The sequence below is a fragment of the Pristis pectinata genome, chromosome 9 (genome assembly GCF_009764475.1).
Source record: "Pristis pectinata isolate sPriPec2 chromosome 9, sPriPec2.1.pri, whole genome shotgun sequence".
Taxonomy (NCBI): domain Eukaryota; kingdom Metazoa; phylum Chordata; class Chondrichthyes; order Rhinopristiformes; family Pristidae; genus Pristis; species Pristis pectinata.
Window position 1 is genome coordinate 80695682 of NC_067413.1, and position 23412 is coordinate 80719093.

At 39.8% G+C, this 23412-nt stretch overlaps 1 protein-coding gene across 2 annotated transcripts in view; it reads right to left on the minus strand.

Annotated features, from left to right (window-relative positions):
• Positions 1-23412, minus strand: part of LOC127574236 (solute carrier organic anion transporter family member 5A1) — a 125081-nt gene that overhangs the window by 14949 nt on the left and 86720 nt on the right. Inside the window, exons 4-5 of one of the 2 annotated variants that reach the window (XM_052023059.1) lie at positions 10329-10493; positions 2822-3020 (exon numbers count right to left, since the gene is read on the minus strand). In XM_052023059.1, coding sequence (XP_051879019.1) covers positions 2822-3020; positions 10329-10493 — 364 coding nt within the window. The remainder of the gene's footprint in view (positions 1-2821; positions 3021-10328; positions 10494-23412) is intronic. The other variant, XM_052023060.1, reaches the window with a different exon arrangement.

Sequence of the window (23412 nt, forward strand, 5' to 3'; positions counted from 1 at the left end):
AGTTTTGGACCCCCTACCCTGGGGAAAAGACTGTTATCATCCACCTTATCCATGCCTCTCATAATTTTAAACGCTTCTATAAGGTTGCCCCTCATTCTCCTCCATTCCAAGGAATAAAGACCTAGCGTGGCCAAGCTCTCCCTACAACACAAGCCCTCTAGTCCTGTCAACATTCTTGTAGATCTTTTCTGCACTCTTTCCAGTTTAATCCTATAACAGGGTGACCAAAACTGTACACAGTACTCCAAGTGCGGCCTCACCAACGACTTATACAACTGCAACATAATGTATCAACTCTTTTCTCATCGCCCTGACTGATGAAGACCAGTGTGCTAAACACCTTTTTCACACCCTGTCTACCTGTGATGCTGTGTTTTCAATGAACTATGCACTTGTACTTCTAGGTCCCTCTGTTCCATTACACTCCCTAGTGCCCTACCATTCACAGTATAAGTCCTACTCTGGTTTGACTTTCCAAAATGCATCACCTTCCACTTATCTATATTGAAATCCATTTGCCACTCCTCGGCCCACTTCCCTAACTAATCAAGATCCCCCCGTAATCTACAATAACCTTCACGATCAACAACACCTCCTAATTTCGTGTCATCTGCAAACTTACTGATCAAGCCTCATGCATTCGCATCCAAATCATTTATATAAATAACGATTAACAAGGGTTCCAACACCGACCCCTGCGGCACACCACTAGTCACCGGCCTCCATTCTGAGAAACAACCTTCAACTACCACCCTCTGCTTCCTACCTCTGAGCCAATTTTGAATCCACCTGACTAGCTCTCCCTGGATCCCATGGGACCTAACCTTCCAGACCAGCCTACCATGCAAGATCTTGTCAACGGCCTTGCCAAAGTCCAAATCGACAAATTTCACTGCTTTACCCTCATTTACCCTTTTGGTTACCTCTTCAAAGAACTCTAAAGGATTTGTCAAACATGACTTCCCACACACAAAGCCATGCTGACTCCTCCTAATCAGACTCTGACCATCCAAACGCTGGTAGGTACACAAAAAGTGCTGGAGGAACTCACCACCCTCTGCGTGAAAAAGTCACCCCTCAGATCCCTTTAAATCTTTCCCCTCTCACAACACCTCCTAATTTTGTGTTATCCGCAAACTTGCTGATCAAGCTTTGCGCATTCACAACCAAATCAGTTATATAAATACTGAACAACAAGGTTCCCAACACTGTTCCCTGCAGCACACCACTTGTCACTGGCCTCCATCTGAGAAACAACCTTCAACCACCATCCTCTGCTTCCTACCTCCGAGCCAATTTTGAATCCACATAACAAGCTCTTCCTGAATTCCATGGGACCTAACCTTCCAGACCAGCCTACCATGCAGGGCCTTGTCAAAGGGCTTGCTAAGGTCCAAATGGACAACATCCACTGCCCCACCCTCATCTACCCTTTGGGTTACCTCTTCAAAAAACTCTAAAAGATTCATCAAGCATGACTTTCCACGCACAAAGCCATGCTGACTCTTCCTAATCGGACTCTGTCTATCCAAATGCTAGTAGAATTTCCTCCAGTAACTTCCCCAGTACTGACGTCAGGCTGACCGGCCTGTAGTTCCTCTACAATTTCTTTTCTAGCCTCCCACGAAGTCCGAGGATGCACTCGGTCAGGCCCTGAGGATTTATCCACCTTAATGTGCTGTAAGGTTGCAAATACCTCCTCCCTGATAATATAAATATTCTCCAAAATATCTCCATTTGTTTCCCTTATCTCTTGAGCGACCATGATTTTCTCCTCAGTAAACACAGAGGAGAAATATTCATTAGAAATCCCACCCATCTCCTGTGGGTCAAGATGTAGGCAGCCCTGCTGATCACTAAGCAGACTTACTCTCTCCCTGGCCACCCTTTTACTCTTAATGTAGCTACAGAACCTCCTGGGATTTTTCTTAACCTTCCCTGCCAGATCCATCTCATACCCTCTCTTTGCCCTCCTGATTTCCCTCTTAAGTATAATGTGCCTACATGCCTGCTTTTTGACGTATATTAAAATAGTCTCCTTACAATGATCCTGACCTTCACCAAATGTGTGATAGGAGCTAGGGTAACAAACTGAGCACAGAATATTGGGTGTAAATAGTTTTGAACAGCTCTGAAGTACACTGATATTTAAGCTGGAAAAGATACCAGTAAGTGGAAAATATCATAGCACCAGAGTCATCTGTGGGTCATTAAACTCATTGTTTATATGTCCCACAACTGGAGGCAAACTTTCCTTTACATCTGCCCATATTTATAAATAGATCAAGCCAGTAAATAGGTTCCGATTTTTTAAAAAGAAAGAATGCATTGTTTCAACATTTACCAGACTTGTTGTCCATCATCAGCTGATGCTACTTTGCAGAGTAACCTGCATGATGATCATTCTCATCTTTGATTCAATGATTATGAAAGAACTATGAAAGAAAACCTTGTTCAGCACTCTGCATCACACCATAGCTTTTTAATATAAATACACAAAAAACTGTAATCTCACTTTAATCTATAGTTATGACCAAAATACTTTTATGTACTTCCTGCCATATAATCAGAACTCTGGGACCTGTTTAGGTCAATGAGAAGGAAACTGCTTTTGGTGGTTGTGTGAAACCAGGAGTGATTCCCGTCTTCCACTGTGCCCAATTTTTTTTCACTTTAAACCTGAGGTAAAGAATATCAGATCCAATGAACAACCAGCTGCCAAATCACTGTCACCTTTTGACCAATTTTACTTTCATACACTATTACAGCCAAAACATTGCATTCACAAACAGGCCAAAACATAATGTAAGATATTTCTTACCCTGTGGTGTAGGGTATATTAATGCCCCCAAGGTTAATGCTTTCACAGCCAACAATGAAGAGTGTGGAGAAACACAACAAAGAAACCCCACTGCAGATCATAGCAAGCTTAGCTGATTCTCGTGCACCAAGCTTGAGCTTTTTAATAATGTAGCCCCCTAGGATAATGCCAACACCAGCACTGGGAACAATGACCACACCTGGAATTAAATCAGAGCACCAACTTATAAACGATTCACATACAAAGAACCACATATCACTTCTAAAGTGCAGGGCATGAATGAAGCAAGTTAACCAACATCATAGTTTACCTTTCATTTATATATGCAACATGCATCAACTACCTGACTATATTATCTAAACTTTAATATCTAAACCTTGGTATATAAAGTTCCTGGGATGGGTGAGATCCTCTTTTGTAATTAATCCCCCTCTTTAACTGTGCCTCATCTTATTGTCATTCTCTAATTAATTCTGTAGTCTTTTTAAATTATACATTCCCTCACAGCAATATAACTTAGTTTCATCAGCAGACAAGACAAATAAGTTTATTCATTAGAAATGGTTACAACAAGGCATTGTACTGTTTAGAGCTCCTGAACTATTTCTTCATGTCTATCCAACAATACATTGTTCAGTTTGTACATTCTCCCCGTGTCTGCGTGGGTTTCCCCCGGGTGCTCCAGTTTCCTCCCACATTCCAAACACGTACAGGTTAGGAGCTGTGGGCATGCTATGTTGGCACCAGAAGAGTGGTGACACCTGCGGGCTGCCCCCAGCACACTCTCAGTAAGGCAAAAAGCCGCATTTCACTGTGTGTTTTGATGTATATGTGAATAATAAATAAATATCTTATCTTAACAGTTTCTACAATAAACCACATGAGGTGGGGCAAGAAAATTTTAAATTTACCTACCTTTCAAAGATTCAACTAGGCTTAACTTATTGACTAAGCCATTATTTAAGAAGTGTTGTTATATTTTTGCAACAGGATTAATATTTTTCAACCAGATATTAAGCTATAATTTCCTATAGATGTTCTTCTGGAAATTTGAATAGTATAAACAAATTTATAACTTTATTGCAGAATACATGTGTTTAAAGAACTGAAATACAATCTCCTTCTTGTTCACCATTTGAGTCAGTGCAAGATCTGTTTTGTTTTACTATCAAGTTGTATTTATGTAGCACTTCCTTCATTGTTAAAATATTCCAAGGTGCCACCCAGATAGGTCTCAGGAAAACTGTTACTGATAATGGAAGGGAGAGTTTATTAAACTATGACTGCAAACTTGGCACATGGCCTGTTTGTTCCATCTGGGTTATACAATCAATATGATATCCTCAGGAATGATTCTGTGGAGAGAAGCCAGCAATAAAAAAAAATTATCTCCAGAAAGCTAATACTTCTCAATTAAAATCAATTTATCTTGACTATCGAAAAATTCCAGTTCTGACCAACAAGTTTTCTATAAATGTTAATGTAGAAGTAGCCAGGGTAAATGAGCAACCTGGAGGGAGAAATCATTCATAAGAGGCTCATTTAAAAATGATAACAGAAATGATGAAGAAGATGAAAACAAAACTTCTAATTTTAAGTCTAAAATGATAAATAGCGGTAATAATTCAACTGGAGGTTCTGAAGTTAGCAGATGAAGCATAAAGCCATCCAGTGACCAAATTGTGCAATTACATCAAGACAGGCTTAACAAAAGAAACCTCTTTCACAACTTTAGAATGTGCCAAAATGCTTTACAGCCAAATGAATCCTGTAAAGTGCAGTCAAAGCTGTAATGTGGGAAACATGGTGTACAATATATACAAGTATGCAGTATAACAAAATCCAACAATCAAAAGACAAAAACACCAGGGTCTACTCCCCACCCATATTTTACATACATTTAGCTGGGTAAATGAAGCCAAATTGAATTATTGTTTCAGATTTAGTTATCTTTGAGATAATGAAATTCATTATATGCAGATGACATGTTTTTTCTATGGCTACCTCAAAAAACTAGCTAGAAATTCCTTCACAGTGTTTCTGAATGGTGTATGTTAGTTTTATGTTTTATGAACACATTGCCCACATCCTCAAATTTCGTCTTGGTCTGCCATACATGCACACATGAGCAGGGATGTCAAAAGACATACAATGCTTGTTTTGAAATCACTTGCAAAAAACTGTTCTGTGCATTTAGGCTCACTCTCGCTAAAGCATACTTTAACTGAGAACTGATATCTGCTTCAATATTTGTGGGAGGGCACCACTTTAGCTCATCTGCTGCTAGTAATTCCAAGGTGTCTATGATCTTGCAGCAAGATCCTCATTTAAGGGGTTTCCTTGGTATTTGCTCCCACCATCCTCACTGTCAACATCCTAGGGGCCCCTGTTCGTGTTCTGTCCAATCCGTACATACTTCACAACTATTTGATTACTTAGTCTCCCTGCCTACCCTCACTGCTCCCAACCCTTCATGCTCCTATGGCTCACTGATCTTCTGGGCAATGATGTCCCAGATCTCAATCCACTGCCCCACCCCATCCCCATCCCCAATGCTCCTAATGTTCTGAACCTCTCTCTACCCCTGTCCTCAACAATCCATATCCAACCTGATTTGCTCATTTAGGGCCTTGTACATGAGAGGATGAAGGCCCGTACAAACCAGGAATGGCCTTCACGCAGTCCCACTCTGATGTGCCTTTTCTGCCAATCTCTAAGTTCTTACCCACAGAAGAGAACCATTTTCTCCCCATAATTCTTGTCCTGTTTCTTTGAAAGAACTGTCCACTTTAGTCATGCATTCTAATGTTTTCCCCATAAACTGAAAAACAAAGGTGAAATGCAGCCAATTGTGGGGTTGATCCAGTTTAATGGCTGAGTTACCAGTAGGCAAGGGTTGCCCAGCTCACTGTGTTAGCTTTGTATATCATGATGGTTTCAGAAATAAGCAACTGAAAATCCTCACTCAGAAAATCAGAAAACTTAATTGTGTATTTGAGGATCCCTTACGCTGCACTGTCAATTTTGAAGGTTCAGCATCTATCAGGTGACTTCCTGCCATTTTCTTCACCCAATTCTAGATATGATAGCGAATTCCCATTTCATCCATCGTTTTGGTGTGTATATCAGTGGATGCATCCTTCAGAGTAGTCAAGAGATGTACAAGATTGGCAGCCAGCACCCAGCTGAGTTCCACTTGCTTTGAAGCATATCTGTGGTCTCACTGAGTCAAGGTGTTGCAGACAGGCAGCAGATATATTGTGTCAAGCAAAAGATTTCCATCATAATTGTAAAAACATTTTATTTTTATAACTAAGTATTTACATATAATGCAAGAGTACAAGGGAAGTCATGGTGTAGACCAATCATCGATGTAGTCCAATATTCTTAAAATATGTGTTTCATCAATTGAATTTTCTGGTCTCGCTTTATTTCTTCTGTTACCCTTAGTAACAACTGCTCCATCAACTGTTACTACTGTTGAACTCTACTATGTAATTTTATAACCGGTAACATAAAATAGAATTGACTCTCTTTGACACGTTGCCCAGGCTACAACTGAGAAAGGTGCAGTGTTAGAAATGGGAACATTGGCAGTGCACCTGCCAAATTCCACTCATGAACACATGTTGTGCATGGCCAACAGATTATTATTTTTATTAAACATTCTTACCAGATCAGGTAACTAAAGTGGTCGAAGTGCTCTGTGCAGATTTAAAAATAACAGGATGGCCTTGCAGTTTTCTGTGTTAATTTTGGGCTACATGTTTATCTCTTCTCTAACAAATCAACAATAAGTTGCATTTATCTCAAGCTTTAAACAGGGTAACAGCAATGAAAGGCACTTCACAGGAGTCTAATTGAACAAATGCTTATACTGAAAACAAAGCAACAGCAATTAGGAGAATGAGAGAGAGGAGGAGAAACAGAGAAGTTGAGGTCAGGATTCTAGAGCCCAGGGCTTAGAGAGTTGAAAATGAATGCCACTGGTGGACCAAGGCAAGTGGAGGATGCAAAAGTGGTTAGTGTTGGAGTAGTGCAGAGTTCTTGGAGAGTTCTAGCTGTAGAATTACCAAGATTTTGGAAGGCAAAAATTTGTCAAGAAGATAAAAACATTAAGATCAAGCCACTGGTGGACTGAAGACTAACCTGGATCAATGGGATTTGTGGAGAATGAGTAGGACTCAGTGGGTGTTCAAAACAAGCAACAAAGATTCAATGAGCTGAAATTTATGGATCAGCTTCATGTTAGAATGGTCAAGACTACAGGCCCTCCCTGGGTTACGAATGTCTGACTCCTGGACAGCCCATACATACAAACGAGTGCTGTTAAATATTATTACATTCAAATGAGAACTTTAAGAAAAAGTTTCCATTTAACCTTCCTGTAGTAATCAGACACCATCTGAAAAGCACAAGCTGCCAATTTCACCACGGCAGGCCACTTAAGAGAGTTGCTTTGGAAATTGACAAGCAATCCCTTTTATTGATATTGTTGCAACAATACTCTGTTAAACAATGCAACAGCCACTGATACTTCAAGTGCATCGAAACAAGCCATGAGCTTGGGACTTCCTGATTCTGTACCATTGTATCTAGGCAGGGGAAGACCATAAGTGTTCATGTGAATTGGCCTTCATCAACACCATTCTTTACAATACTGTGGAAATAGGGTTACTATATCAAGTGATTTTGTGTATTTTCTGACTTATGGACAAAATCAATTTATGGACATCTGTAAAAACGGAACCTATTCATAACCTTGGAATGAGCTGTAGAGGTAACCTTACTGTGGAAGGAGGAAGTCCAATTCAAGATCAAATGAGATGCTTAGATTACAACCAGTCTGGTTCCATCTCAGACATATAGACTGGGTTAGGAGTAAATATTATGGAGGTGAAATACTATGCAGCAAAGTTTTTTCCTGCTTTCTTTATATTCCTTAAGGGCCCTGTCTGATTTCAGATTCCTAAACCTTACATATGCTTGCTTTTTCTTTTTGACTAAACTTACATCTCTCGTCATCCAAGGTTCCCTCCTCGTCTGTTCTCCTTACTGGAACATACTGGTCCTGAATTTTGACCAGTTGGTCTGTAAATGATTCTCATATATCATATCTTATATCAGATGTGGACTTGCCCCCAATCTACTCTCCCTGGCTCCTGCATAATAATGTTGAAATCTGCCTTTCCCTAATGTAGCACTTTTCCCTGAGGTCCAGGCTCTGTGTTAATCTGCTTTACCCATAATATTCCTTGCATTCAAATAAACACACTACAGTCCATCAGTTCCATGATGTACATTTACCTGGCCCTGCCTGGCTTTCCTATCAGACTTACTTGGCCAAATCCCTACCTTCACCTCAATCTCTCCACTGCTGACCTGTTGCTCTGGTTCCCACCCCCGGCACGCTAGTTTAAACCATCCCAAGTAGCACTTGCAAACCTCCCTGGATATTTGTCCTCCTTCAGTTTAGGTGTAACCCATCCTTCTTGTAGAGGTCCCACCTGCCCTGGAAGAGAGCTCCATGAGCCCTCCCACCTGCACCAGCTCCTGAGCCACAAGTTTAACTTCACTATCTCGTTTTGCTAGCAAATCGCACCGGGAATAATTCTGAGATTACCACCCTAGACGTCCGGATTTTTAACTTTCCATCTAACTCCCTAAATTTTCTTTGTAGGGCCTCATTTCTCTTCCTGCCTATGTTGTTAGTGCCAATACGGACCATGGCTTCCGGCTGCTCACCCTCCACTTTCAAAATGTCCTGTGCCTACTCAGAGACATCCTTGACCCTTGCACCAAGAAGGCAACAGTCTTGCTTGCAGCTACAGAAACACCTAGCCGGCTGAACCTTTGGTGTGGCCACCTCCTTAAAAATCCTGTCCATAACACTTTTTGCCTCCTGTATGCTCCTTAGAGAATCCAGCTGCCACTCCTACTGATCCATGTGGTCTGAGAGGAGCTGGAGCTGGACATACTTCCTACAAACATAGTCATCAGGGACACTAGCTGGCTCTCTGATCTCCCACATCTGACAGGAGGAGTATACCACTCCAGGGACTGACATTACTGCCTCTTTGATAAACTAGTGGACTTAGGAACTTACCTGGTTGCTACTCACCGCCCTCACTGAAGCCCAGTATTCACCAAAGCCTTCACTAAATTCCTTCACTAAAGGGAAGGAATTAGTGACAAATCTATTAAAACTAGATACAACCCCAAAGATCACAAATGAGGTTGGTGTTCTGGATCAGACCAGAATTAGCCTCACAAGCTGCGCACTTATAAACACAAGAACAGGTAAACCTCGTAACAGTAGCTTGTAGAAAGATGATGAAAAATATCATACTTATGCTATGCAAGCTGGAATGTAGCAGCACCTGCCTAATGTATAAGAAATGTATTGTGTATTATTTTACTGGTGCGCTGGTGATAATGAGTATGGTTTACACCATCATCTCCAATGAAGTAACCAGTTTAACTTCAGCTAAAATTACCATCAAACGGTAATCATCTGAAGACTCACTTTCTTTAAATGAATAAGAATTGGGTGTTGTCACAAGATTTCAATTTAAAATTTTACTAAAAATTCTGTAAGAATGAAATTTTCATTTGACAAGCATAAAACAACCGATGCTGGAAATTTGGAATAAAAGAGGAAATTATGAAAGCACTGAGTAAGTCAGGCAGTACAAAACAGATTTAACTTCAGGTCAATAACCTTTCATCAGGACTGGATATGTTAGAAATCAAACATGTTTTGTTCCAGAGAAGGGAAAGAGGTGAAGAGGTAACAAATGGGACGCTTTTGATAGGATAGAGACCAAGAGAGACTGAAATGACACAAATGGCATTGATGCTGCCCACCTATTTGCATCCCCTCCTGATAGATCACCTGCGATTAACAATCCCTCATCACCTTCCACTACCATCTCGTGTGTCATTTGGTCTTGCTGGGTCTCCACCCTGCCGGAGAGATTCCCTTTACTCTCTCCACTTCTCTTCCTTCCCTGCAATTTAAAACACATTTGAATTCTAACGTTTTCAAATCCTGATTAAAACATATCGACCTTAAATGCTAATTCTGTTTCTAACTCCACAAACGCTACCTGAGCTGCTAAGCAGTTCCAGCATTTTCTGTTTTTATTTCACTTTCCAATGCTTCGTTTATACTGTCTTGTCTCAATACAACAGTGTTTCACAAAGCAATCAGAGGATTATCAAATAAATCTTACGAAAAGCTTAAAATCCAGATATAAATTACAACTATCCAAGTTGTCTTTGCTAATTATTTCAGAGTTTAGCATTCAAATACATCTAACAAGGAGAACAGAATAATCTGTCTCATTCAATCATACATGAAGCACTGATTCATAATTCAGCCTTTTCAACCTGATCCATGGAGGGGTAAAATCCTCAAAAAGTTTGCATTCATTCTATGGCACAACACACATTTTTGTTGCTTTAAATAACTTGACGACCCAAAAGGTTAACGTACACATCTTACCAGTGTAAATGCTTGCATTAGATGCTGGGATGCCAAACTGAGATTCAATGAACTTGGGAATGAAGGTAATAAAAGCGGTGACGATGGCACTTTCTGCAGTGTATGACAAGCTCACAAACAGGAATGTCATGTTGCTCAAGATCCTGACAGCTGCTTTGGGAATGTCTATAAAAATGACAAGAGAAACACTTTCACCATGAATGAAACACAATGGAGAGAATGACTCAGACACTGAGAAGCTCTGCAACTAATGTAAAGAGGTCCATTCGCTCACTGAAAATGGCAGCATGTGCATTTGTTTGCAAAACAAGCTGAAAATGCAAGTGAGGCAATGTGTGATCTATTCTCAAAACAAACGGAACTTTTGTAGTTTACCATAGAATTCCATGGAAATCCTTTCCAATAACTACTTCATTCAAGCCAATCAAACAACAGGGAATGCACACACATAACTTATTAGATAAACAACTATCAGACAGGGTCGAGAAGATAACGTGAGGAGGGAACTCGAACACATCATATTGGGCCTACACAGCATCCACATTATAAATGTGTTTTCCATTACTGACATAAATCAAGACACATTATTAGAGCTTAGAAAACTTAAACAGCGTCATTGAATCACCAAATTGTTATGGTCCAGAAAGAGGCCACTTGGCCCAATGGATTAATGCTTTTTGTAGAGCTATCTATTCAGCCCTATTTTCCCTCTCTCCCAGAAACTCTGAAAAATATTTTCCCTCAAAATGTCAGTCAAATTCTCTTCGATTTACTTTGCTTCCACCATGTTTGTAGGCAGTGAGCTGATAGCAGAGTATCTTGTAATTTCTTTGCATAGCACGTTACCAAAAGTCATTTTATATGTATTATTGCCACAGCTGTGAATCAACATTTCTAACTGAATACAAGTTTACTGTTCATAGATGACAGTGTGGTTGCTATGGCAACATTTGATGTTGGGCATACAGTGAAGGTAAATGGAAAGCAGTTTCTAGAGACCAAACATTCAGTAATATACCTTTACTACATCTATTGAAGTGTTCCCAGGAAAATCATTTGTCATGAGTTGAACAATGCAACCTATAGTAAAAATTAAAAGGCTATCAACTGGACATATCACCCATTAAATTAAATAGACATGGTTCAATACTAGTAATTAACCACTAATGAAATATAGTCCATTGGAACATTGGTGATAATACAAATCAAATTCCTGGCATGTTTGGCATGCTTTCTTTGGACTTGGAACTTGTACTTAATGAAAAAGTTTAAAAGCTCACCTTCACATATAACAGTCAACAATCTTTCAATATAATCTTTATGTATCATCATATGATATAATGCAGCATACACAAGTTATACGCAATGTCTGACCTTTTAAGAGAACTTGCACTTGCCCTACAGTGACCTTCTCTCGTTGTATTTTTTTAAACTTTTTCAAACAGAGATGAGTCAAGAATAAATGAACAGCTCAATGATGCTTTTGATCCAATCAACAATAAACAACTTCATTTTTCTGGCCAAAAATGATACAAACACAGGAAATTTTGAAAAGCTCAGCAGGTCTGGCAGAGAGAATCAGTTAATGTTTCAGGTCAATGACTTTACTTCTGTTCATCTCTCTCCATAGATGCTGTCTCACCTGCTGAATATCACCGGTATTTTCTGTTATTTCAGATTTCCAGCTTCTGCAGCTTCTTGCTACTTGAGCAAAAAAGATGCCTTTTTATTACCTGCCCCGCCGCACCCCCACCACATATTGGGAGGCAGACTTTTGCTTCTTGGCTATGCAAATTAACCTGGCTGCCAGGTAGGCAACAGATCTAAAATATGGTAGTGGGACCCTGCCATTCATGGCAGTAGGTTCCTGGTGTTCTCAGCCCATCCAGGTTTTCCTGCTGATTTCCATCATGCCCAAACCCTGCTTACCTCCCAGCAATATAATGTTCCAAAGCCACATAAGCACCAGCACATCGCAAAACCAAAGTCCAAACAACAAAATCCAATGATCATTAGACCCCGGTACAGAAGAGCAGGAGATATAATACCTGAAAAGTAGCACAATATGTGGAATATAAATTCCAGACTAAAAAGATAGGGCTCTATATTTCATGTCTTTCCTTACAATACAGGAGACCATTCAGCCCATCAAGTACATGCTGACTCTCAGAACACACATTCATTCCATTCTGCCATTTGTCACCTTGCAGCCAATTCTCTCTCACAATGCCCCTCAACTGTTCACTGCTTCTCCTACCATTCACCTGTACCACAGGCAATTTAACGTAGCTAATCAATCTACCAGCATGTCTTTGGGATGTGGAGTGAGGAAATACACACAGTCACCGAAAGAACATGCAAACTCCACACAGACAGCACTGGAGGTCAGAATCAAACCCAGATCGCTGGAGCTGTATGATAGCAGCACTAGCGGCTGAACCACTGTGCCATCAATTTCTTTTTCGCGCATTACACTACTGATATTGTTCATTATTTTCCTAATGCAACAAGAATCCAAACTGAGCAGAGTTCTGCCAAAAGCATGGCCTAAATGATAAAAGAATGGAAATGGGAAGATTACTTGTAGCTTGGTGAGACAGACGCCATTCATTTTTCTCACTGTTAGAAGCAAATATATTTTTGCTTTATTTGTTCACTCACAGATGTAGATTTTGCTGACAAGGGTAGCATTTATTGCCCATCCCTACTTGCCATGAGAAGGTGATAGAATGCTGCCTTCACGAACCATTGCACTTTGTATTGTAAATTTAGTCCCAATTAGGTAGGTGAAGAAAGTACAAGTATCCAAGGTTGATGTGTGACTTGGAATATGGAGGAGGTGAAGCTTCTTCATACCCCTCGCCCTTGTCCCTCAAAGTGCTGGAGATTGCAGGCAGGCGAGGTATCATCCAAGAACCTTTCACAGTCTGCTGCCTTCCATCCTATAAATGGCAAAGACTGCAGAGGCCAAGTATTGGGGTGGACCAGGTAAATGTTTCAGAAAAGAAAGGCATGTTTACTTGGTGACTTTCAAAGACGCAGGTTAGCCCAAAACTCCTCATGGTCAATGGTACTTCTGAAGGGAAGTCACCGGCGTAATGTAGGAAACACTGCAGCTAATTTGTACAAAGCAAGATCCTACAATAATTAGATAATCTATTTTTGTGAAGTTGATAGAGATATTTTGGATTTCCTGCCCTTCTCCCACCAGAGAGAGTGCACACATGTTCATTTAAGCACCTCATGTGAAAGACAGCACCTCTAATACTGCACCACTCCCCAGCTACTAGACTGAAGGGTCAGCTAAGAATACTGTGCTCTCAATTCTGAATGGGAGCTTAGCATTTTTGCTTCTCAGTTAGAAGGTAATCAGTTGATTAACAGCTGCCACAACTTGCAGGACTGCTGAATGATAATGCCATTTCTGGTTTATCAAATAACCTCTATCTATTACCTTTATTGAAAATGAACCACGTTGGATTAAAAAGGGTAAACAATATGTCTAAACATATGGCTCAGACATCATGTTTACCCTTTATAATCCTACTTTAAAATATTGGCGAAATTGTGGAGTGATATTAATGTTTGCTGTGAAGTAGGACATACACTAGTTGACATGTACAAATAAAACAAAAACAAATTAACAGTTGTTAAAAAATTAAAACATGTTAAGGGAAGAAAAAGGTTTAAAAAATTACTGAGCTTTGAATCAAAAAGTAAACTAACATCTGCAGGGCTGTGCAAGGCATCTGAGAGACAGTGACAACAGCCCTATTTTCATGGCTCGCACAGTACCCAAATCACAACTCCTTGCAGTGAAGAAAAGTAGTCCACCTATTGCAGTGCGAGTCCATGGCTGCACCTCACCTCTCCCTCTCTGCTTCCTATGGTTAGATGTTGAGGTGAGCTGGTTTTGAAGCCGAGAGGCATGAGAATGAAGACCACCACATAGTGATGCTTTCAACACATCACCAATCTGCTGGAACAATCACTAGGACCTCAGTAATGGCTGTGGGCTAAGCCCTCTGTCTCAGCTTCCTTCTTGATTCCTAATCTTTAAACAGTGTTCTTGGTATTTGGACCCTTTATTAGATTAAAAACTTACCTGCCTCAGTCCAACCCAGCCATTCACCATCTTCAAAGCTTCAGTTAGATCAATAAAATGTCCACATTGCTAAAGTTTTTAACAACTTAAATATCTGATGCTAAGAATAATAAGTTGTGTATAACTGTTCTTTATGGATAATAATTTTTGTGTGATTCGAGGGCAGAAACAATATGTTATTTGCCAAGTTAGATCTATACCAATTGAGGTTGTCAAACAACTAAATAATATCATCAGTGGTTAGGGGGCAAGTGTTTTACCATTGTCCAAAGTTACTGGATTCCTACAATTGTTTCAGTGTGATTAAAACCAATGAAGTTGTGCTTATTTTTTTTGTGATTAATCATGATTAGCTTTATTAAGACCATAAGACATAGGAGTAGAATTAGGCCATTTGGCACATCGAGTCTACTCCATCATTCAATTATGGCTGATTTATTATTCCATCTCACCCCCATTCTCCTGCCTTTTCCCCGTAACCTTTGAAGCCCTTACTAATCAGGAACCAATCAACTTTCGCTTTAAATATACCCAATGACTTGGCCTGTGGCAATGAATTCACAGATTCACCACCCTCTGGCTAAAGAAATTCCTCCTCATGTTAATTGTTTGCCAGCTCTACTTTGAAGATGAGCTAAAGTGAGGTAATGGTCTGGATTGTTCTCGACCTCGCACTTTGCTGGTAGGATGCTCACAAATGCATCAACTTTCACCACATGCTTCAGGCAGTGTCCTGGACTGCTGCAGCTGTTCTTCAAGGTGCAACAGTCCACGAACGGTGACTACACTCAGGTACTACAAACTGAAGTCCACCCCCAAACTGCCCTACTGACAAGCTGACAGCTTGTACTGCCAGGCACGCTTTCAAACTAGCTCCAAAAATCTTGGATCTGAGACATATAGAAACTGTTCAAATACATTCAAAAAAATTAATTATTATTTTTAAAGATAATTTAAAAGTGTAAAAAAAACAATCAACTTCACTTACCTTTTTTAATCAAGGTCAGTGACCCCATTCATATGAATGTTGCAGTTTTAAATGTGCCAGCAATGGCTGAAGGGGCAGACACAAAGTGTATCTGCTCAGGACAATCCAGAATTGTCCCTGAACTCCATGCTCAGACCAGGGGCGTAGTACTGTGCGCTGCAACAAGCTGGCATGTGACCACAGTAAGGCCACAATTCCATACTGAGCCTCCTGCTATCCAGGCCATTGTTGAAATGATTTGAATCTAACCTGTAAATTCCCATCTTGGTCTCTGCGTTTTCCAACCTCTGAATATAAATTTTGATATAGAAAGTCTTAACCAACTGAATCATGATAATATTTTCAGAGTAACTTAATATCAATGTACTCAAGCAGAGATAAATTAATTTGTGCTGGAAAAATAATCACTAAGTGTAAGGTAAACCACATTAAAATTTATGCTGTTAGGTGAACAAAAAAAACTGGAAAATCTTAACTACTGAAATTACTGGGGAGAATTTTAATCCTCAGAATGAGTGTGTTGAATGAGATATGCATCAATAATAGAAGGAAAAAGAAACACAATTATAACCTGGCCCAAGTGCAACAATTCCCAACTTAACTGGAGTGCATTCATCAGCTTGAAATGATGGGCACTTAAGGCTGCATTTTCACTTCATGGGAAAAGAGGATTTTGAATTAATTTACCTTCACATTTCTTTTAACTCCTGGGACTCGGAAAGTCTCCAGTGAAAAGGGGGTCAGCTTCACACGTTGTCCCTGGGGACCTTTAATCCGATAAAGGCTCAGTCCTCACAACTGCTTCATTAGATTCCTCCAGCAAATGCTCGATGGGGATGTTTGGTGTGATTGAACAGATATCAGCAAGTTGGTAGGCACCATGGACATTTTTCATACGACATCCAAAGAGGAAAAGATCAATACCGCAGGTGTGGAAAATGGACCACGATGGAATCAACATTTGGGAAGTGAGAGATGTGCAAGGAACCAAAGTGGCTGGAAGGACTGCTTTTAAGGGAGAAAGGTGCAGACTAATGGAAGAACTGAGGTAGTCTAAAAGAATTTATAGACTGAGGTTCAGCTTTTTTGATATCTCAGAATCAATAACATTTCCAGGCCGCTATGAGAGACATATCCAGAATCTCTCTGTCTGCTGGGACAGATTGCAGCATTCCTGAACTAAGAATGGATTGACCCAATGTAGTCCCTGTCATAACAAGCAGGAATACTGCAAACATTTTAATCAGTGTCTTTTCTGTGAATATATGCTTTCTTACTCCTATTGATTGCTTTTTCTATAAATGGATAGAAATATTTTAGTTTTATAATCTTGCAAATTTCTGTTATCTGATCAAGTTTATGCATTATAAATACCAGCTAAATAATGGATGGCTACTGCAGACAGATAGATAAACCGTGGTGATAATCCTTTGGCATACAACTTGAAATTATTTAGTTTTTTGGTCCATAACAAGGACTCTACGTGTTATGGTGGATGAGAGCATGACAGTTAAAGAGGTTTCACTGATTGTGATTAAAGTTCCTAAATTTATTTTTGAGAGCCTGAATGTTAAAGGTATGTTTATTTCAGAACTATGTAATAAAAACTTTGAGATTTATAACAACTACTTGCTTTAATATAAGAAGGCAGGAAATAGGAATGGGAGTAGGCTATATGGCCCTTAAAGCTGTTCTGCCATTCAGTAAGGTCATGGCTGATCCAATCTTGGTCTTAACTCCACTTTACTAGCTTATCCCCATAATCCTTGATTCCCCTATTGTTCAAAATTCCATCTATCTCTGCCTTCAACACAACTATTAGCTCAACATCCACAACTCCCTGTGGCGATGAATTCCAGAGATGAAATTCCCCCAGTTCAATAACTCCCCACGAGGGAAAATAATTCTCTCAGCTTCCACCTTGTCGAGGCCCTACAGAATCTTTTGTATTTCAATAACACTTCTGAACACCAGAGTGAAAGATCCAATTTACATGGTCTTAAGTCATTAAATAAACCCTGCAGCCTAAGAATCAACCTAGTGAACCTTCTCTATATTACATCAAAGGCAATTATGTCAAAGGCAATTATGTCAAAGGCAAATCTGCATGCAGCACCAAAGGACAGTCATTGCAAGGCGCCCTCGTTGTTGTACTCTCTCACTCTTCCAATAGAGGCAAACATTCCATTTGTTGCATATTAGTTTCCTGTGCTCCTTGTTTGACAGTCCTTGATCGCTCCAAACACCAGCATTCAATAGTCTTACACCATTTAAATAATATTCTGCTTTTCTATAACTTTGTATTTTCCCACTTTATACTCCATCAGTTGTCTTTTTGCCCGCTCACTTAACCTGTCTCAATCTCTTTGCAGACATTACAGTCTTCCTCAACTATTATCCCATCCATCTTTGCATCATAAACCAAATTGGAGACTTAACTGGTAGAACGATAGAGACAAAGTTTAAACATTGTCTTGTTTTTGGTAATGGCATGAAGACCATCAATGTTCATCAACTGTGGTCATTGTTTGATCTATGGGATTATATTAAAGGATGAAATACAATCTAGGATGAATCAATAAAATGTCTAAGACAAGGCAAAAGACCAGATACTGCACTATTCACATATTGGCTTGTTCTGCCAAATTTTTCTTTTATGTCTGCCCTCCGTGGATTCTACTATACGTTTATGAATTTTAATCTAGTCGTGCTATAAGATATGGTCCCTTTCCTTATATTTGCAGTTTAGCAAGAAAATCTGGTGAATTGACATTAAAAAAAAGTGTAAGCTTGATAACACAAGTAATTTAAAATACTGTTTCAAGAAACATACTGGCAAGCAGGAGGTGCTATCAGAACAAAAATATTATTAAGAATAACTGATTTCAAAACTAATGCCTGTTTTTTTTTACTTCAATCAGATTCAAAAAGAGATGATAATATAAAAAACATAGGATAGCAACTTTTTATATGGGGTCAAATAAACAAGGATCTGGAAACCAAATGGAAATATAGGTTAGAATCATAGAATTATAGAGAGATACTGCACAGAAACAGAACCTTCAGTCCACTGAGTTTGCAGAAACTATTAACCACCCATTTACACCAATCCTATATTAATCTCATTTTTCTTTTCTCCCCACATTCCCATCAAGTACCCTCCTCCATCCCTCCAGATACGACTATTCACCTACACATTGAAGGCAATTTACAGTGGCCATTTAACCTAACAATCGACATGTCCTTGGGATGTGGGAGGAAACTGGAGCACCCAGAGGACACCTGGTGGTCACAGAAGGAACATGCAAACTCCCCACAGACAGCACCCAAGGTCAGGATTGAACATGGGCCTCTGGCACTGTGCGGCTCCACCAGCTGTGCCATTGTGCCATCCTTGATGTGGATTGATGGTTTATGCCAAGGGGCCTACAAAGCAAATGGATTCCTATGAAAACAGCAATTTATTAATGTAATACAAGGCTGATGGAAATGTTGAAAGTGGACTTATCGGATGTATTGGCAGATCCCTCACATGCACACAATTATAAATGATGTATTAGTGAGAATACACAAGTCTGAAGAGCTGCAGCTACCTAAGGAAATGTGACAATGTGGTGCCCAGTAAAGTATCAATGTTTTGCTGCAAACTCATCATCACCTTGTGGCTTTGCACTGAGTGAAGTCATCCCTAGTTGCACAATACGGCTTCACTGATGGAGCTCCAGATTGGGTGCAGGGGGTGAAACAGGTACAAAGTGCACTCAAAAATTACTCTTGGTTTGAAAAGCATTTTCTTCTCTCACGTTCTTACTTAATTTCATTTGCCAACAGCCAGCACAAAACCTGTCACGAACCAGTGCAATTGGGCAGTGTTTTAATACTTTTTTATAAAACTGATTTAGCTCTAAATAATAATCTGACGTATTTAAGAAGAATAATGATGCAATTTGGTTGATCTGCTAGATGTGTGCTAATCACAGAAAGTCACAGAAAGTGTCCAGCCACACTTAATTTGTGAAAAGAACTTTTTTTTAAATATACAGAGCCTTTGGGGTGCAGAAGGCAGTTTCTTCGTTCAACAAAAACACCATATAAACCATGTCTTAAAAACTTCTCTGTCTTTGTGGCCTTGATCCTAAAAAATCCAGATTACTTTTTCTAGCCTCCTCAAAGTTCTACAAACAAGTACAAGTATAATGGAGGTCTGGCCAGGTTTTTTTTTAGCAATTCTACTCCACATGTGCAAATGGGAAAAAAAACTGGACTACAGGTTACAATTAACAGAATCTGCGCATCAATTTCCCTAAATTTTGCTTAAGCTCATTTTGAAAGAATTACCCTGAGATCAAGTTCAAGTGATCAGAAACAACAGCTGCAGTTTCGTTACATAGCATATGGATTGGTATTGCAACGTGTTGCCACGCTCCAGTGCCATCTTGTTAATGGTTTGGCGAACAATGTATTTCCTTACACCATCGAAAATAATAGAATGGGTGATAATAATGGTGCACGTAAAAGCAGTAGAAAAGCCTCCGTTCAAAATCAGCACACTTGATCATGTCATGTGTGGACTTTGAGTGTTAATTAGCTGCCCACTCTTTTCAAAGCAGATATTCTTGTAATTATTTGTTTCACATCATCATCTTCTTTGTCTTTGTGGAGAATGGGAGTAGAATATCTGACAGAACCTCCTCAAGTTGTTGTTGCACTTCAACAGCATCTACTTCTCAACCTCAGTCATCATGGTACAGATTCTGTGTCCAGCTGAGCAGAGCTTGGAGAGGATTGTGCCCCTGACACAGACTTTCCACAAAAGAGTTCCTATCACTGGTATCTGCTTGTGCACACTTGTGAACATCCAGGTGAAATCCTAATCAGCTCTCTAACTGCACCCACTGAAATGTGAGTACCTGTACTGGGGAACAGCTGTATGCTGTTACAGTGAATCTTCTGAAGGAATTTAGTCCTCTGAGGAACTGTCCTTGTGCATGTCCAGCAAAGCTTGCCATATGCATGAAGGCCCTAGAAGACAAAAGGGATATGATTCAGTTGTGGCAAAGTGACCATTTGACACTCACCATTCTTGGTCTTCTCACAGTTCAGTCACTGATGAAATAAAGTCAGCATAGGTGTGTCAGAATTATTTGTAATACAGTCACCAGCTATCTGCAAGTTCCCCGTTTCTGCATCTCCAACTGAGAAAGACTGATCTCCAGGGCTGCCTCCTCTGTACCTGTGAGTTCCACTTCTTGTTCTGGCCACCCCATCTCCATTTTTTTCCTATTAGTGACAAAAAAAATGAATGCAGTTCAGGTCTCCACCCAATGAAATACCTGCATTTGCTGAGAGTCGTAATGAAACAAAGACATCACATCACACGGGATTGGAGTAAGAGAATGCTAAATGGATGAATGGATAGGGGTTGTTGCATTGATAGCAAAGGCTGGTGCAGCTAAAAGTTGATTGGGTATGAGGAGTAATGGCAAGCAGATGTTCAGCAAGACAGAGTGAAAGGGTATGAGGCTTAAAACAAAGGATGCAGGTGGATCAGAAAATATACTTACTTTTCCTGATTTGGTTAGGCCATTAAGTCATTCTCCATCCAAGGCCTGGCGGCCAGCACTCTCCTGATGCTCATCTCCTCAGCTACCTGTGCTGGTTAGAGCCACAGGCTTCTTCCTCCCACTGCTCGGGAAATGTATGTCTCTGCTTCTCCAAGTTGCACTCCGCAATAATTCCAGGATGCATGATAAATCTCTGTTCTCTGATCATCAGTCCTAATCATCTGCTGGATCCTCTAAATTTCAACTCTGCATTGGCTGTCTGACTCCTTGAAAGAGTGGATGGTGAAACAGGTCACCTGCCCACTGTGCAACTTGGAAATGTAAAGCCCGCATCTCATAATGTATTGCTCAGTCAATCCAAAATCACAGAATCCAATCCAATGACTATACTTACAGTTTTTATCCAGTAATTCCACATCTAATCCTTCACCACCCCATCCAACCCTTCCATAAGTGATCAGCTAGCTTACAGCACATAAGCAATTAAAATTTATTTTCCATTTATTTTGTTTTCATTCAACAAAAACACATTTTCTGTTTAACTTTGGCTTAGCAACTGCATTTGGAACATTTGACATTAAGCAATGCCTTTTGAATCTGATAATTAAATTGCTGAGGGAGAAGCCGGAGATGGAAGATCACACTGCATCTAAAGAGACGTTTCAGGTCTGAGATCATTCCTTAGGATGACAATACCACAGATGAACAACATTTGAAAAGAAAGAGATAAGAAATGAAGGCAGTGATGTGGGATGTGCACTTGCACGGAAATGCACTGGAGTAAATAGCAGATGGCAGGAACAATGGAAGAGTGAACCCAGGTGTCCTGGAGGGAGTAGTCTCTTCAGAAGATGTAATTGTGCTGGGATTGGCCTAGAAATTATAGAACTGATAGATGATTCATGGGCAAGCAGCATGAGGCAACAACTTCTGTTAAAAAAATGACTAGAGATCAAAAGGTTCTTCAGTATTAAATCATCTGAATCAAAACAGCATCAGCAAAGTGATCAATTTGTCTGTAGGTGAGAAATACCACAGCCTCTAGTGACACAAGGTGGCAAACTGTGGAACTGCAGCATTACAGGTCATCATATTAACAGGAAAACCCTACTCAAAACTGATGGGCCAAAATATAGATAAACAAGTATAGCATTTATAGATTGATGTAGTTATTATTTGCAGAAGCTGAGCAGTGTTACAGTCTGATGTGGTTCCTACCAAATACACTCCTTTATACCACAAAGCAACAGTGGTGTCAACACTGCTGTACTATGAAAGAGCACACAGGCAAACCCAGCGTTACGGCTGATCGGGTTACAAAAATTCGCCTTTATGGAATTCGAAAATCAGTAGCCAAAAAAATCTGAGATATGGAGTAAAATTCACTCTTATGGAATTAATCTAGGAAAATATGTAAACAAAAACAGGATGCGAAAGAAACAACAAATTTTGTCTTTTTTTATTTATTTTTAATTCGCATTTCTTGATACATGCTCAGATAATGTGGCGTTATTTTTAAGCATGGTAGATTCATTTTGCTGTTTAGCTTTTTTTCAAGAGTTTTCCATATTATTTATCCTCAAGATATCTGCAACAGGTCGAACAAGTTTAAGTGCAACTTGTAAACCTAAACTGAAGGTTGGAAGATGATAAGTGGGGACACAAAAGGCTGCAGATTTTGGAAGCTGATAAGTAAGGAAGGTGATAAGTACAACCAGTGATTGGTGAGTCCCTTATCTATCTATCACCTTCCAGACGTCAGTTTGATTTTTTGCTCCAGATTACAGGATTTGTAGTCGCTTGTGTCTCCAAACACAGCTGCTGGCCACTAAAGAGATTTGCTTTGGAAACTGACAAGGCAATATCTTATGTGGCTCCCTGCCACTGTGAACCAGCAGCTGCGGTACTATCGTCAATAAAATTGAGAGAGAAATATCTCATATGAACAAATCTCCACTTATAACATGGGATTCAATGGGAAATAGGTCTTGCGTTATGGAAAATCGTGATACAGGTGGTTTTCTAGGAACCCAACTCCTCCATAATGTGGGAGTCACCTGCACTTGGTAGTAATAGAAATTCATCTACATTCTTTCTCATTCTCACCTCCAATTCAGAGTCAGCATCCCAGCCAGCTGATCTGCTGCTGCACAAGTTTCCTCTGGAGCCATCACAGCTCTGCACTGATATACAAGTGCAGCAGAGAAACTAATTTATTGTCTTCTGCTGCTGGCATCTGTCCAGGTACATACTGCACATACAAGACACATGAATTTGAGCACATCCAACTTCTGGATCTAATATTTAAAAGTCCTTTCCCAGAAATCAAAATATATTGGCTTTAATTATTTCTTCATCAATATATAACAGAAGCATCTTCACCTCCCACACTTTTTAACCCTGCTTGCTCTACTGAAGATGGCAGTT